This window comes from Limulus polyphemus, unplaced genomic scaffold (genome assembly GCF_000517525.1).
Source record: "Limulus polyphemus unplaced genomic scaffold, Limulus_polyphemus-2.1.2 Scaffold1865, whole genome shotgun sequence".
In the NCBI taxonomy this organism is placed as follows: domain Eukaryota; kingdom Metazoa; phylum Arthropoda; class Merostomata; order Xiphosura; family Limulidae; genus Limulus; species Limulus polyphemus.
This window is the reverse complement of record NW_013667475.1, coordinates 218,568-230,049: the sequence shown is the minus strand read 5'-3', so window position 1 is coordinate 230,049 and position 11,482 is coordinate 218,568. Positions and strand designations below refer to the sequence as shown.

The window sequence follows — 11,482 nt, the reverse complement described above, 5'->3', positions numbered from 1 at the left end:
GATATTGAGGAGAACAATAAGATGTTTGATGTGGTAGAGTTGTTGAGGAGAACATTAAGATGTTTGATGTGGTAAAGTTGTTGAGGAGAACATTAAGATGTTTAATGTGGTAAAGTTGTTGAAGTGAGCATTAAAATATTTGATGTGATAGGTTCATTGAGGAGAACAATAAGATGTTTGATGTGGTAGAGTTGTTGGGGAGAACATTAAGATGTTTGATGTGGTAGAGTTGTTGAAGAGAACATTAAAATGTTTGACGTGGTAGAGTTGTTGAGAAGAACATTAAGCTGTTTGATGTGGTAGAGTTGTTGAGGAGAACATTAAAATGTTTGATGTGGTAGAGTTGTTGAAGTGAACATTAAGCTGTTTGATGTGGTAGAGTTGTTGAGGAGAACATTAAAATGTTTGATGTGGTAGAGTTGTTGAAGTGAACATTAAAATGTTTGATGTAATAGGTTCTAGTAACATGACGCAATAATATAGCCATTACCAATTCATAACCACTGAATTACACAACGTATAATTCGTAAACAGTTATGTAAACAAACCTGCAATAAACTATCGCTTCTAAAATAACTAAATTTAACATTCTCGCTGTATAAACTATCTAAATCATAACACTCGCGTTAAACTTATACCGAAACAGTCGTGTATATCAAACAAATTCAAACATCTGCTCTCCAAATAGTCAACAACAAGTTTGGCAGAAGGAAGACCCATTTTTGTTCTCATGGTAACCCCTTTAGTTTGTTTATAATGTGATCCATTAAAGTGAAAGACCTATTAATTAACAAGATCAACTAATTTTAAAGATCGTTCAATTTAACAAGATCAGCTAATTTTAAAAAGCTCGTTTAATTTAACAAGATCAGCTAATTTTAAAAAATCGTTTAGTTTAACAAGATCAGCTAATTTTAAAAGATCGTTTAATTTAACAAGATCAGGGACCACAGCTCATAACGCACTACTGAATTAGCACGTGCAAACCGTCCTTATAAAGATATATTAACTCTCCATGTATATATATTTGTAATAATATAAAATTAGCTGATCTTGTTAAATCAAACGATTTTTAAAATTAGCTGATCTTGTTAAATTAAACGATCTTTTAAAATTAGCTGATCTTGTTAAATTAAACGATTTTTAAAATTAGCTGATCTTGTTAAACTAAACGATTTTTTAAAATTAGTACCTAGTGTTAGAACAAACAGTGTTTTTGTTTTATTTTTTCTCTCTCTTTATAACTTAGTCTTTGTAAGTTATCTTGCACACAGTTCATTAGAACGTGTGTAATTATTTAGTAGCAACTTTTCTGGTGAAGAGTTCGTGTTCGTGTATGACCACTCGGCAGTGGTGTTAGTAGTATTAGATATGTTTTATATCTTCGTATGACTTTTTTTAGCTGGTGTTCTTCACTATGTCACAGGTAGATAGATGTCTTTGAATGCGGTGTGCTCCAGAAAATAAATGCCTGTTATTTCGTTATACGACTCAGAAAAGGCTGTGACCAATTATTCCACCCATAAGCCGACCCAATGCGGCATTGCATTGTGAAATTACAGGTAAATCGCCGTACTGTTTGTTGCAACACTGGGTATTTATTACACGAAAACAAATTATAGATTGTTAACTACACTACTCCTTCCGTGTAATAAAGTGGATAGTAAATTGTTTATTTTATAAACATTGAAATTATTTGATGCAATATTTCAAAGTTTTTACTCAATTATTTGTCTAATTCTCAATAATAATTTCATTTTAAATATTTTATTCGTTACTTAATCGTTTCAAAATTATTTTCAGTCTTGCCTTCTTTTCTTCCCTCTTCTATTTCTAATGTGGATTTTCTCGATAAAGGAGGATTATAAGAAAAACCATCCAGATTAGACTATGATCAGAATATTTGATCTTATTGTAGCATTGTTGTTGTTTCTCCTTCACCATTTACTTCTTTTTTTTCCCCTTCTTTTTGTATTCTCATTTTTTACATTCTATCATTTTTCTTGGTCTCTTTCCCTCTGTTTCACAGTATTCTTGCTTGTTTCTGGCTTGGTCTCTTTCCCTGTTTCACAGCATTCTTGCTTGTTTCTGGCTTGGTCTCCTTCCCTGTGTTTCACAGTAGTCTTGCTTGTTTCTGGCTTGGTCTCATTCCCTGTGTTTCACAGTATTCTTGCTTGTTTCTGGCTTGGTCTCTTTCCCTCTGTTTCACAGTATTCTTGCTTGTTTCTGGCTTGGTCTCTTTCCCTCTGTTTCACACTACTCTTGCTTGTTTATGGCTTGGTCTCATTCCCTGTGTTTCACAGTATTCTTGCTTGTTTCTGGCTTGGTCTCTTTCCCTCTGTTTCACAGTATTCTTGCTTGTTTCTGGCTTGGTCTCTTTCCCTCTGTTTCACACTATTCTTGCTTGTTTATGGCTTTCCAAAGCTATTTCTCTATTATGCTGAAATGAATTTTTTAGAACAAACACATTTCTTGACTTTATTTTATTCTAGGCGTGACTGGTAAAAGGAATGTTATATACTACGCTTGCTGTCCGGAGCCATACGTCGATATTACGTTTTACATCCACATTCGTCGACGAACTCTTTACTACGGATTCAACTTAATCATTCCTTGCGTGCTCATTTCGTCAATGGCTCTTCTAGGGTTCACTCTTCCTCCCGACTCTGGAGAAAAACTCACTTTAGGTAGGTCTTCGCGCAAGAAACCTGTTCACTACACTTCAAATACAATGACGTAGGTTTCAGCATTGTAGATTAGATTTAAAAGTAGGGTAAGTATTCAAGTTTTAGTAAGTTTTCTAAAGCACGTGAGCTGAAGAGACTACTTTACCTAAAGACTTTGTTTTGTAAGTATAAAATTCACTGAAAGAATAACAAGCCAAAATATTTTCTTTTCTTTTTTTTCTAGGAGTTTTGTCTATCAAATGCTCTCAAGTCTGGTGTAAGAAAGGCAAAATCTAGACGTTGTTTGTCATATATAATATCCATTAATACTCATAAAAGGCACCAGTGGCAAAGCCGTAAGTCTGAAGGCTCATAACGCTAAAAACCGTATTTATATACTGGTGTTAGGCTTAGCACAAATAGCCCGTTGTGCAGCTTTGTGCTTAAGAAGAAACAAATAAAATAACTAATACCGGGTATTGTATACATTTATTTTGGCATTCGTTATTCGGTGTAGTATTGGTAACATCAAATAAAACACTGCCCGAAAATAAGAAATACTTTTAATAATTGAGGTATAATGAAAAGAAATATAAAATAATAAGAAAACGAAAGGTATAATATAGATTCCGTAGTTCTTCCAGCAAATATTGTCCCGTTTCTTTCTTATATACACATTTCCAACACGCGATCAGTGGTAAAAATAAGGAACGCCCCCTTGCGAGTTGCTTAGTGACTCATGATTTCTCTGGTTTTTGCAACATTCCAAAGCACTTGTTATTGAGTTTTTTCATATATTTTTATAGAAAACTTATAAAATAACGGCAGAAGACGATTATAGGTTACAGTATCAGATTCTAATCTGTACATGCTAGTCGTTTTTATTGTCTTATCAATAACATGACGTGTCTCCTCGTAATGAGTTCCAAACTGTTGCCCACATGTAGCCCATCTTATTACCGCAGGATAAGCGAAACTTTCTTCTTATCGTCATTTTTTTTATCTTTGGTATCATTTTTATTTTATTGGTCTACGTTCAACTACAAATAATATTTACTGTCATGAATCAGTACATAACAACTTACAAGGGCTAAAGCAATATTTTGAAATCAACTGACGAAATATTCCACGAGAAGAAAGTTAGTAAGGTAGACCGAGGTTGATTTAAAAAAAGTAGATTAAAGACTTGTTACAGGAAATAAGAAAAGGTTAAGTGGATGTAGTTATAAAATCGGGTTTTCTTGGAGGACAATGAATTACCTATTGAAATATAAGGTTTTTAGAAGCTCAATTATACTCCAAGATACTAAGTTTGACGTTGTCGTATTATACTTATATTTTTAGTTATATATCACCGATTGGTTGCTCCTTTTATTTATAGATCACTGATTGGCTGCTACTTTTAGTTATATATCACCGATTGGTTGCTCCTTTTATTTATAGATCACTGATTGGCTGCTACTTTTAGTTACAGATCATCGATTGGCTGCTCCTTTTATTTATAGATCACTGATTGGCTGCTCATTTTAGTTATATATCACCGATTGGCTGCTCCACTTAACGTTAATACGTCTTCAGTAAAAAGCAATTTCTTAATTACTTTTAATTTGATCCATTACTTTCCATTAAGCCTTTTTTTTACTCCATCCATCATATTACATCATTTGATATTATGTATCCTTCAAAGAAGTTTGATTTTACCTAATTTCATTACAGGAGTAACAATACTACTGTCCCTTATGGTCTTTCTCCTGCAACTGGCTGAAACAATGCCACCTACATCAGACGCTGTCTCTATAGTAGGTATGTCTTTTTAAGTTGCATCTTGTGTTTTATCAATCAGACAATCTGCAACATTATGTCAAAAACGAGAAAAAGATGGGTTTTCGTCTACACACTGATTAATATCAAATATCCTAAAAACCAAAACTTATCCTGATATATTTAATATAAAAGGGGTAACCCTGAACTAATAAATATCATAATTACCAAATCTTTACCTGATGGGTTTTCGTCCACCTTGACTAGTATACAAATATGCTAATAACCAAAGCTTTTTCCTAATATATGTAAAAGAAAAATTTCGGTTTCATGTACTCATAGTCCAAGTTTATTCTAGTATATGTAACAGAAAAGAGGGAAAATGTGTTCATGTACTCGTAGGTTAATATCAATCTAAGTTTATCCTAATATATGTAACAGAAAAGAAGGAAAAAATGGGTTTCATGTACTCGTGTTAATATAATCTAAGTTTATCCTAATATATGTAACAGAAAAGAAGGAAAAAATGGTTTCATGTACTCGTGGGTTAATATCAATCTAAGTTTATCCTAATATATGTAACAGAAAAGAAGGAAAAAATGGGTTTCATGTACTCGTGGGTTAATATAATCTAAGTTTATCCTAATACATGTAACAGAAAATTTGAAAAAAGATGGCGTTTTGTCTCCTCGTGAACTAATATAAAAATGGTATGAAAACCATAGCTTTTTCTAATATATTTAACAGGTACCTACTTCGCTTGCATCATGATCATGGTAGCGTTTTCTGTCGTCATGACAGTGGTTGTTTTAAACTACCACCACAGAAGCCAAGACACGCACGAGATGCCTAACTACGTAAGTAACATACTTCGTTATCACTAACATCTGATAAGTCGACTACGTAAAAAGGTGGAGTACGTTATATTTAAACGTTTTTGATGCCTCATCACCTCGTTATAGTCCACAACGTCACGTTCAATCATCTTCTATCTGACGACCGTGCATCTTGAAAATAGGCCTGCAGCGTAGTTTACGTTGTTAAAAAAATTTGTTGTAAGGTTGCTATGTACAAGACGCACCGCCCCTACCTACGTGCTTTCCATAATTCATTAAATGTACGAGGACGACCTTTTCTCATCGCTCGTTTAAAAAGTCCGATTTTTATGTACAGAAATCCACATGCGCTGCATCTGGCAATTTGTCCAGTATGTCGTCGTATGAAATAGTATGAATTCCAGTTTAATTTTCGAGCTGCTTAAGGTATGCGACTATTGAACCGGAGATATGACTTGAAGTCTTATCTTGGTGAGTCCATACCCTGTTGGCCTAATTTCTTGACGGAGATCATTCTTATATTTTGTATACTAATATGTCATTTGCTGCCAACTAATATATTGCATTTCCATCTTATTCAAGAGGGTTTGTTTGTTTGGAGTTAAGCACAAAGCTACACAATGGGCTATCTGTGCTCTGCCCACCAAATGTATCGAAACCCAGTTTCTAGCGTTGTAAGTCCCCAGACATACCGTTGTGCCACTGGGGGGGGGGTATTCAAAAAGGAATTATTTGCTATTAAATAATCTTACTCATATATTTTTTTCTACAACCCCCCACCCCCTCCCGATTGCTCAGCCGTAAGTCTGGGAGCTTAAAAAACTAAAAATCGGGTTTCGAAAACTGAAGTGGGATGGCACAGGTTGTCCATTGTGTAGCTTTGTGTTTCCAAACAAACCAGCCATTCTACCGAAAAATTAGTTGTTATAAGCTCTTTTTGTTTGCTTTAAAATACAGTAAATGATTGGTTGACAGCTAATATTGCATTCCCTCGTAAGCCTAAATAACGCCTCCTTCCGAACGACCACAGCAAGTCATTAATTTAACTCTTCCTTCCGAACGACCACAGTAAATCGTTAATTTAACTCTTCCTTCCGAACGACCACAGCAAGTCGTTAATTTAACTCTTCCTTCCGAACGACCACAGCAAGTCGTTAATTTAACTCTTCCTTCCGAACGACCACAGCAAGTCGTTAATTTAACTCTTCCTTCCGAACGACCACAGCAAGTCGTTAATTTAACTCTTCCTTCCGAACGACCACAGTAAATCGTTAATTTCTAATCTTTATTATTTCCTTTTTCTGGCCAACTAGTGAGTAGTATAATGTCTTCACATTTCCTTATCCCAGATGCGTTCATTGACTAAATCATAGTACAAGATTTCAGATCGCACACGTCCTCTCCAACACCAACACTATCTCTGATCTGGCCAATAGTCTTCTTAAACATACGATGTTCGCGTTTATTTGCTACATATTAGTAAGCCGGCCTTAGTTAACACATTGTTGTCCTGGATGATCATCATACGATGTTCGCGTTTATTTGCTACATATTAGTAAGCTGTCCTTAGTTAACACATTGTTGTCTTGGATGATCATCTTAAGAATCCAATTATGTGAAGTAATGTGTTTGTCAGGCCGTTTCCCTTTCAAGTGAATTAGTGGTAATTGACTTGCGTGTGACCAAGGGTGCTCGTGCAATCGATGTCATTAAAAATACAGAAGGGAAATCGACAACTCTCGGTCGTCATCTTGATAACACGTATGTGTACCATTTATCATCACCAACATTCTTAAATGACAGAACCTCAATGACATCAAACTTGGTTGTCTCTTTTAAGTGCAAAAATATATTTGAGTTTTGTTACCTTAATGAATATATTTATTTATATTTGTCACACCGTTAAAAAGGAGAAAGGTAGAAGGGATATTTTTGAAGAGAATTAGCTGTAATATTTTAATTTTTTTTCCAGTAGTAATTACTGCTCAGTTCAGCTTCTGCCATTTATACTGGTGTTTACATGTAAAATGAATTATTAACGAGCTTGGAGAGTGTTAGGATATTTCACACAGATTGTCATCGATTTTTCTGGAAGTCTGCAGGAAATGTGTGGAATTTATCAAGACATCAGCTCTGCACTTTAATATTTGATTTATTAACAACATCAAAAAATAATAATAATAACTGTTTTACGTCTCTTTGGCATTTTAACGTGATGTTCATAAAGTTTAGAGTAAATCAGGCTGGCAACATTTTCACAAATTATTAAGATATTCTTAAAGCTTATTTCTCATATTATTTATTGTTTTATCCTCCAAATAAGTTATTGTGAGCTTGCACGAGAGATTGTTCGTTATATAACTGTTTTCATTGGCACGTCATCTGTTCTTAAAAATTATTATTATATTTCTATTGTATTTTCTTAGTAATTATTTATTGAAATAATAACTACCTTCCTTTGCAGATAAAGTCTTTATTTCTTGTTTGGCTTCCGAAGATTCTTAGAATGAGACGGTACGGTAAGTACGAACATAAAAAGAAAAGTCAAGCGGGTAATAAAATCAAAGAACTTGAACTCAACGAAAGGTGTTCGCGAAGCCTACTCGCTAACGTTCTGGACATTGACGATGACTTGAGACTCCAAAATAGTACCAGCGGCTACCTACAGGTGTCCTCCAGCGAGGAAACCTCGACAGTTCATACTTGCGTCAGTGCACAACGAGAACTGAATTCCATTTTGAAAGAACTACGGTTTATAACGAATCGAATGAAGGAAGAAGAACAAGCAAACGACATCGTTGCCGAGTGGAAATTTGCGGCGATGGTTATAGACCGTATATGTTTGATCGCTTTCTCTCTCTTCGCAATCATATCATCTTGTGTTTGCCTTTTACAAGCGCCTCATCTTGTGGCCTAACACGACTGAATTCATATTGCAATGAAATTTCCCGTCACGATATCTTCTTACTAACTGAACTTCGGCGTTTTTTATAGCGAGAAAGATAGTACGATGCTCTCTGCTAGGGGGCCTTCTTTCATGTTTAAGACCTCATTATGAAAGTTTCAAAATCTCACTAAAATCCAGGATACATTCCCATTTTTGTGGAATGATTAAGCTTAAAATCCAGGATACATTCTAAATTTTGCGGAATGATTAAGCTTAAAATCCAGGATATGGATTTTAAGCTTAATCATTCCGCAAAATTTAGAATGTATCCTGGATTTTAAGCTTAATCATTCCGCAAAATTTAGAATGTATCCTGGATTTTAAGCTTAATCATTCGGCAAAATTTAGAATGTATCCTGGATTTTAAGCTTAATCATTCCGCAAAATTTAGAATGTATCCTGGATTTAAAGTTTAATCATTCCACAAAATTTAGAATGTATCCTGGATTTAAAGTTTAATCATTCCGCAAAATTTAGAATGTATCCTCGATTTAAAGCTTAGTCATTCCGCAAAATTTAGAACGTATCCTGGATTTTAAGCTTAATCATTCCGCAAATCTGAGAATTGGATACATTCTAAATTTTGCCGAATGATTAAGCTTGAAATCTAGGACACATTCTAAATTTTGCCGAATGATTAAGCTTTAAATCTAGGATACATTCCAAATTTTGTGGAATAATTAAGCTTGAAATCTAGGACACATTCCAAATTTTTCAAAATGGTTAAGCTCAAAATGATAATTTTCGTAAGTTGAAACGAGCACGCATTCCAGGATTTCAACACTGGTTTACCTTCTGTCCGGTGGTGGTGCGTTAACCATATATTTAAAAGATGGTAACATACTTAAATGTAACTTGTTATAATACCAAGGTATTAAAAGCTAGAATTTTTCAAATACAAATGAATAATAGGCAATTTGGTAGAACTCTGAAAACAAGAAAGTACTAAACATTTCTGGTTTATTCACTTGAAAAACTGGTAGTTGTGCGCTTACACTTTGATAGAATGTGTACAATAATATTCCGTTTCGTGAAGTGAGCGTTGCGATGATCCTTTAAAAGTACTAAACATTTCTGGTTTACTTCACTTGAAAAACTGGTAGTTGTGCGCTTACACTTTGATAGAATGTGTGCAATAATCTTCCGTTTCGTGAAGTGAGCGTTGCGATGATCCTTTAAAAGTACTAAACATTTCTGGTTTACTTCACTTGAAAAACTGGTAGTTGTCCGCTTTCACTTTGAGAGAGTGTGTGCAATAATCTTCCGTTTCGTAAAGTGAGCGTTGTGATGATCCTTTAAAACGAAACTATCCTTTTAATAAAGCATGCAAGTAGGCATGATTAGCTTCGTTGTAAGTATTCTCAAACCAGAACAGTTGGTTTATTCTTCGTGTATAGAACAGCCAATCTTTTATGTTTGACAGAAGATGGATACAGCAAGAAGCAGAAAAAAGAAAGTTTTATAATTAATTATATACCTTTAACCCTTAACTATGAGATCACATCAGTATATATATGACTGTCCTTTCATATACATTATTGGATATGTATTCTAGGCTAAAACATTTATTATCAACCCACCCGCTCATCCTTTCATCCGCGTGGTATTGAAAATGAAGATACTATGCAATTACTTTTTCTTACATGCTCCATTCTCTCTCATTTTATGCTTCCTTTTACTTGAAGACTGAAGAAAAGTAGGCTTACTTCAATGAAGAAAAGTAGGCTTACTTCAATGAAAAAAAGTAGGCTTACTTCAATGAAGAAAAGTAGGCTTACTTCAATGAAAAAAAGTAGGCTTACTTCAGTGTTCGTCTTTAAAATAAAAACTAATTTCCCACAGTACAATATCCTAACACGAAAAAAAAAACATTCTTCAATTGAGTTTGTTTTTCAGTTGAATTTCATGATTTCTTTAGATATATCATAAATATTTTGATTTAATTCAAATAGTCTATTCGCTTTGATTTACTCTATTCGTTTAGTTAATCACAAAGGTACACCATGGGCTATCTATCCTTTGCCCACCACTGGTATTGAAACTTGATTCTTATGGTGGTAAGCCTGCAGACCTACCGCTGAGCCACTGGATGGGCTACTCTGTTCGTAAATAAATTATACAATAATGAAAAGCATTTTTTACTACAATAAAGAACAATTCAATTATCAAACCTTCAGGGGACACAAATCGCCGGTCCCCTTTTTTTGAGATTCATTAAAAAAAACAACGATTTAATGTTAAATCACCTTCTTCCATTCTCGATAATGAAGTTGATGCTAGTTAGAAATATTACAAGTGACTTAGAGAAGTACCTCTAAGAGAAGTTTATGGACTTCCAACATTAAAAACTGGGGTTAGATCCCCGTGCTGTGGGCAGAGCTCAGATAGCCAATTCTTTGAGTTTGAGATAAAACAGTTCACGTATAGTTGAAGAATAGATAGTTAGTCCCCCCCCCCCCCCCCGATTTACCTAAAGAAAATCTACTAGCTTGTTTGTAATTGTAATTAAAAAAATTTTGTATTAGTCCTAACATTTTTTCTTAGCTCAGTGTTAGGTTTGTACGATAATGCAGGTTGATACGGGCTGGTGATATCGACCAATGGGGTTCATATAAACCCTGGCTACAGATAACTATACAACAGCACAGTTAATCTATCTTACTGCTAAAATAAAATTTCAATCAAACGTTTCATTTAATTATTTATTTAGCTCCTTGTTTGTAAAACTATTCCGCATTTTGTACCAAGATGCTGGATTCGAGTTAATTTTATAATGACAAAAAAATGTCACAATTGAAAACAGTGACTGCTTACTTAGATTCTTGTCATAATATTAAAAATGTTCTATAATGCTTACTTAGATTCTTGTCGTAATATTAAAAATGTTCTATAAGTAAAGAAAATCTGTTTTGTAAGCAGTAATGAAATACTTTTAAAATATTTCAGTTCTACAGAATGTCCTAATTTATACGTATCATACAATCAGTCCTAGTAGAAGATAGACGTTTAAAATATTTCAGTTCTACAGAATGTCCTAATTTATACGTATCATACAATCAGTCCTAGTAGAAGATAGACGTTTAAAATATTTCAGTTCTACAGAATGTCCTAATTTATACGTATCATACAATCAGTCCTAGTAGAAGAAAGACGTTTAAAATATTTCAGTTCTACAGAATGTCCTAATTTATACGTATCATACAATCAGTCCTAGTAGAAGAAAGACGTTTAAAATATTTCAGTTCTATAGGATTCCCTAACTTATGAGTAGC

General features: G+C 34.0%; 1 protein-coding gene and 1 long non-coding RNA gene across 2 annotated transcripts; both read left to right on the top strand.

The window, feature by feature from the left end:
- The first annotated feature begins 2,485 nt into the window (after window positions 1-2,485).
- On the top strand, window positions 2,486-8,770 carry LOC106465197 (neuronal acetylcholine receptor subunit alpha-7-like). The gene is made up of 4 exons (XM_022393052.1): window positions 2,486-2,687; window positions 4,383-4,469; window positions 5,175-5,284; window positions 7,728-8,770. The coding sequence occupies exons 1-4, from the start codon at window positions 2,633-2,635 to the stop codon at window positions 8,178-8,180; spliced, it is 705 nt and encodes a 234-aa protein (XP_022248760.1). The 5' UTR covers window positions 2,486-2,632; the 3' UTR covers window positions 8,181-8,770.
- Window positions 8,771-8,783: 13 nt separating this feature from the next.
- On the top strand, window positions 8,784-10,685 carry LOC111087201. The gene is made up of 2 exons (XR_002611919.1): window positions 8,784-9,954; window positions 10,004-10,685. It is a non-coding gene; the product is annotated as an uncharacterized LOC111087201 (long non-coding RNA).
- The last annotated feature ends 797 nt before the right edge of the window (window positions 10,686-11,482 follow it).